Raw genomic sequence first — 5,323 nt, forward strand, 5'->3', positions numbered from 1 at the left:
ATTAATGCTGCTAGGAGTTTTTAAAATTGTACTGGAAAAAAAAACGTGCATTTTGAAGGTTGATGATATGGAAAGCCATAAAAATATTTTTTATGTGATATCTGCATACCGTAATTCTAATTTTAGTAATTTATATGCAAAATATGCACTAGAAAAAGTAACAGCAGGTTGCGAATTTTTGATTTTTACTGCATTTTCTCCTTTTTTTTTATACTAACTAAAGAGGATAAGTTTAACTATATATCAAATAACGAAAAAAAAAAAAAATAACAAATTTCACTGTGAATCAGTAAAATTTCTAGGCTAATGGTTTTTATTATTTTTTGTTGTTTGAAGAGCCAGCAGTACACTATCGTTTTACTTAATAATAAACTTTGTATGACATCCTATCTTTGCATAGATATGCATGAATAATAAATCAGTTGAATAAAATTTCACGACAAAATAAAAGAATCAAATTCTACATTACCAGATACATACTGAACATTGAACTTTCTAATGAAAACAATCCAAGTATCTGTCTGTGTAATTAAAACGCCCTTTGAAAATCAATTACTTAACTGAATCAATAATTAAGAAAAAGTATCAATAATGTAATGTATTGTCCTGTTTAAAAAGTCTGTAAAATAACGAATAAATTTTGTGCAACTAAATAATTCGAAATGTGTAGAAATATTGAGTAAAAAGTGTTACAGTTCTAAAAAATATTAGTACTATGTATTAATATTTCAGGGGCGTTTATCCGGTAATTCGTATTTATTATAAAAAGAGGGGAATGCGGGAGGCTTGGGTTCAATTTCTGGCCGATGCGATACTTTTTTTTACCATTCATTATATTTTTCTTAGTGGGTTAATTATTTTGTAACTCTGTTTTTTTTTTCAGCATTAGCATTAATTGGGGGTTGTGCTGGTTTTCCGGCAGGATGGGCTGAAGAAGACGTTAGAAAAATATGTCTGACCTCTGACATGTACAACTTGGGAACATGCAGTTTCAGGTGGGCTTACCTTTTGGCAGCAATAGGGTGTTTAGATGCAATTATTTTAGCCACATTGGCTTTTATCCTAGCTACAAGGCATGTTCGACTTCAACCTGATCCTCAATATGCACCGGCAAGTCTTTACAAAGGTCAGTTTATTTTTTTGGAATTACTTTTTTTTCATTACCTATCTTAAGACATTTCGAATGGGTTTTGTACATAGGAACTTGCAACGATCAATGATTAATTATGATGACCTTTTGGTTCTCATGGGAATATTATTTCTAATAAATCAGCATTTATAAAACCTCATCGTTCTTTGCAATATTTGTTTTTTGTTTAAACAGATATTTTATTAAATTTATGTATACTATTTTCAGGTGAAATGAATAACGGATTTATTGGGGATGCTGCAAGCATTGCAGGATCAAGAAAGTCCTTAAATTTACACCCCGTATTACTCATGCATCCTGGACAAGACGACACGTATTCCCAGTTCTCACAAAGAACTGTCCCACGATCTATTCATTCTGGTCATTATTCCCACCCAATGCATAATGGCTTTCAATTATAACGTGCCACATAATTTGTAATAACTTTGGTAATTTTATTACTAAATAATTGTATATTTTAACAATAAATTTTTATTAAATTAAACTTCATTCTTTTTCGTCAAAATAAAAAATCAATAGCTGTAAATGATGATTTGATTCGTTCATAACAACTGCAGTTTAAAATGCTAAAAAAATTTGGAAACACTTCTTCATTAATGGTAAGACCCATGGACAGTAGGACTTCTTAAAAAATAGCGACTGATTGTGAAGAACGTAATTAGTACAATCTTTTATTTGAACTATTGTAACTATAGCATTAAAATACTACAACCAGTATATAAATGTTAACATTCTTGAGCTAATGGGACACCCTGTATACTTATAAATAAACCTTTAGCAATTTATAAATTGGAAACAAGATTGCAAGAAAATGGAAAATAAAAAACAATATCATTTAAATGACTCACCAATTGGCCTCCACGTTTGTAAAATCCTTAGTACTTTCCATAAGACTCCTCTCGCCCCCTGTAACAAGAAAAAAACATTTTTTATAGGTATGACAAAATTTGCAATACGCCAATAAATAAATGTATTATTTAAAGATACAATTCATTGCCCTAATATTACTACAAAGCAATCATTTACAAAATATTAAAAATTGGTAGTACTCTGTATATATATTGATAAACAGAGTGTTCATGAAAAAAAATAGTACACATACTTATGTGGGCAACGAAGTAAGCAGCTATAAACTTACTTAATATTAGTAATTAGTAAAGTATCTTTCATTTCAAACACTTCACTTAAAGTAATTAACACTTANTTTTCGTGTAATGACCGTTTAGGTTTTGTTTATTTATTTATTGGTTTTTATTAATAATGCCGTTAAGAGGTAATCCAGTATGTTTAAAATGTGAAACAAATGAATCCCCTTTGTGGACAAATGCAGAAAATTTGGGTGCTATTTGTTTGGATTGTGTTAATGAAGCCCGAGACAGCTTAAAAAATGAACAGGAAGAAGAATATGACGATAAACAAGACGGAGAACAAAAATCCAGCAAAAAGAAAACCAGGCTAACGCGTTCTTATAAAACCAGACTAAATCCTTTTGCAATACCAAAGCTAGGTACATCTAAAGGGAAAGGTAGAAGGTCTATGTTTAAGAAGGCTCCTATTAAAGCTCCAGATTCAGTTGCAACTCCCATTACAGGTCAAAGCGTTTTTTATAAGGTAAACAACGCGTATGTTAAAGAAAAGCCTCTTGTATTGACATGGGGAATTGTATTTTGAGGGTTCGTATTTCCAAGTGGGTGATATTGTATCAATGATTGATGAAGAATTTAATTTATACTATGCACAACTGAGAGGGTTCCTAGTTGATCAGTATTGTGAAAAAAGTGCTGTTGTCACTTGGCTTTTACCAACTAAAGAAAGTCCTCCTCCAGAAGAAGGTTTTGACCCAGCAACATATGTAATTGGTAAGAAAATTAACATTTAAAATAAATTTCTGACCATGAATTTAAATGATATTTGAAAAATGTAATATAATTTGATAGGTCCAGATGAAGAGTTGCCAAGGAAACTAGAATGTATGGAATTTATCATGCATGCACCATCTGATTATTACAAAGCAAAAAATACTCCCTACCCACCCATTGAAGCCCCTGCTGAACCTGGATACATTTGGACAAGTCTTCATTCTATCCATAAGTAGATTTTAAAATTTCTATATTTTAACTTTATACAAAATCATGTTTTATTCCGATACTAAAGTAATAAAAATAATATAATATGTAATTGTTCGCTTAAGAATGTTTATTTTATTTATACAACATTCTCAGCTACCCATTAATATGTAAAAGTTCTGATAAAATATCGTTTCTGTAACATTCTAGCAGCTTTTCCATACCTGACTAAACTATATTTAATATTAATAATAGGCTTATAATAAACTGAAAAAAATTTCTGAAAAACATGATGAACGCACATTATCTTTCAAAAAATTATTATAATTGTACCACTTAAAAATTCAAATCGTAATTAAAAACACTATTGTAACTGTATATTAAAAATACAATAAAACATGCAGGCGCCACATTATTTCCATCTTTTAAACAATTAAGAGATACTTTTAAAGCCTTTAATCTAATGTCAGTCACTGATGTCTTATTTGGAAATTATCAGACGAACAACTAAGCAACTGTATTGTTCAACTTTAAACAATGTTTAGGTAGATTTTTTAAACGACAGAGAAGAATTTAACATCATTTTTGAAAGGCACAGTTAAATGAGCATGGATGATTTGCCCCTACAGGCACAAGTCTCAACTCCTTTTGACTATGTTACTATCATTGGAACTGATCTATCTTGAAATTTGTAAATACTGTACAGAAATTTCGTGTCTACTATTATTGGAAATAAATCGTTTCCATTAATAGGAACTTGTACAAAAAATATGAGACTTCCGGGGTAGTTCGCTCAAGCTCATCCGGCTATTGTCTTTCTAGAAACGTATAACAAAGCAATTGGAAATATGAAAGTCAGCAGGGACAAACGAATCAATAACGACATATATATATATATCAATGCTATGTTCATAACATCCTCAATAATGACTTAATCGGTCATTTATTATTGACGATGCAATCGATAAAAAAATAATTTCTTTCATTTCTAAAGTTTACTTCGTCAGTAGTATCGCATTATTTCCTTTTTTGCCCGTCACCCCCTTGGATAAGTAAAGGACTTGTTGGACGTTGGGGGGTAACAACCCCCCGGTACGTCTCAGTCCGTTTTGGCCAGTTGAAGCACGTGAAGAATGACCTCGTCGACCGTCTGGTTGTTTAACAGCGACTTAACAGCTTCGTCGTCTATCACTACGGTAAATAGGAGCTTTGCGTTCTCACGTAAACGACCAATGTAATCGAAATCCTCATCAGAAGCTGGTTTGTGCCCGCAACGTTTGATTACTGAGTCCAGTATTTTATCGACAGGGGCATCGGGCCATCCAAAAGCTTGCAATGTTTCCTCGTCAACCAGAAGCGTGAGGAGTTCTTTGATAGAATCAGTCAACGTGAGTTCGTTCCAGATCCGATTGTCGCACAACGATGAACCGCTCTCTCTGTTCGCCGCGGCCGCGGAAGCCGCTTTCAGTAACTGCTGCTGAAGACGTTTCTTTTCCGCTCCAGCCATTATGTCTTCCAAGAGGTCCCGATGTTTGGCACGCATATGTCGTAATAGGCAGTCCTGGCGAATGAAAGCTCGGCCGCATTCGTCGCATTTGCATGGCTGCTCTTTGCGGTGAGTCAACAGGTGAAGTTTGAGCGAAGACTTGATGGCGAAACGTTTTAAGCATACCTCGCATTCGAAAGCTATAACAAAATAGAGTTTTTGATATGAAAAAATTGGTAACACAAGTCCAATGAAACTTACGCTTTACTCCAGAATGGAGCAGTTCATGTCTGGACAAATCTTCCTTGCGATAGAATGATTTCTCGCATTGGTTACATTGTAACGGTTCGGCACCCTCATGGACGAACTTGACGTGCATCGTGAGGCGCGCTCGCCTATTGAAGGCCCGGTTGCAATGGGGGCAAGTGTATGCGTTTTCACCGGTATGGTGAAAGATGTGAGCACGTAACTGCGCTGCTTGGATAAAAGCCTTGCCGCAAAACTGGCACTTGTGCGGCTTGTGACCCGTGTGGGTACGCACGTGACGATTAAGAGTCTCTTTAGCCGCAAATTTGTTTCCACACTAAAAACAAGATAAAATACACATGTAGTTAGTGTCAA

The 5,323-nt window shown here is 33.9% G+C and overlaps 3 protein-coding genes across 3 annotated transcripts; 2 read left to right on the forward strand and 1 right to left on the reverse strand.

Annotated features, from left to right (window-relative positions):
* The first annotated feature begins 788 nt into the window (after positions 1 to 788).
* On the forward strand, positions 789 to 1,615 carry LOC108743809. Its single transcript, XM_018479406.2, has 2 exons — positions 789 to 1,126; positions 1,358 to 1,615. The coding sequence occupies exons 1-2, from the start codon at positions 967 to 969 to the stop codon at positions 1,549 to 1,551; spliced, it is 354 nt and encodes a 117-aa protein (XP_018334908.1). The 5' UTR covers positions 789 to 966; the 3' UTR covers positions 1,552 to 1,615.
* A 733-nt stretch (positions 1,616 to 2,348) lies between these two features.
* LOC108735386 (GATA zinc finger domain-containing protein 1) lies at positions 2,349 to 3,340 on the forward strand. The gene is made up of 3 exons (XM_018467325.2): positions 2,349 to 2,761; positions 2,823 to 3,009; positions 3,088 to 3,340. Exons 1-3 carry the CDS (start codon positions 2,411 to 2,413, stop codon positions 3,243 to 3,245), a joined length of 696 nt encoding a protein of 231 aa, XP_018322827.2. The 5' UTR covers positions 2,349 to 2,410; the 3' UTR covers positions 3,246 to 3,340.
* A 561-nt stretch (positions 3,341 to 3,901) lies between these two features.
* LOC108743808 (zinc finger protein 100-like) lies at positions 3,902 to 5,285 on the reverse strand (the record flags this gene model as incomplete). The annotated part of the gene is made up of 2 exons (XM_018479405.1): positions 3,902 to 4,902; positions 4,964 to 5,285. Coding segments are annotated over 2 exons (909 nt in total), but the record flags the coding sequence as incomplete, so codon positions are not given.
* Between the last annotated feature and the right edge of the window lie 38 nt (positions 5,286 to 5,323).

The sequence above is a fragment of the Agrilus planipennis genome, unplaced genomic scaffold, assembly GCF_000699045.2.
Source record: "Agrilus planipennis isolate EAB-ADULT unplaced genomic scaffold, Apla_2.0 scaffold1732, whole genome shotgun sequence".
In the NCBI taxonomy this organism is placed as follows: domain Eukaryota; kingdom Metazoa; phylum Arthropoda; class Insecta; order Coleoptera; family Buprestidae; genus Agrilus; species Agrilus planipennis.

Coding starts and splice junctions, on each gene's coding strand:
- LOC108735386 (XM_018467325.2), top strand. CDS start 2,411: ATGCCGTTAAGAGGTAATCCAGTATGTTTAAAATGTGAAACAAATGAA. Junction 2,762..2,822: donor GTCAAAGCGTTTTTTATAAG/GTAAACAACGCG, acceptor TTGTATTTTGAG/GGTTCGTATTTCCAAGTGGG. Junction 3,010..3,087: donor CCCAGCAACATATGTAATTG/GTAAGAAAATTA, acceptor ATAATTTGATAG/GTCCAGATGAAGAGTTGCCA.
- LOC108743809 (XM_018479406.2), top strand. CDS start 967: ATGTACAACTTGGGAACATGCAGTTTCAGGTGGGCTTACCTTTTGGCA. Junction 1,127..1,357: donor ACCGGCAAGTCTTTACAAAG/GTCAGTTTATTT, acceptor TACTATTTTCAG/GTGAAATGAATAACGGATTT.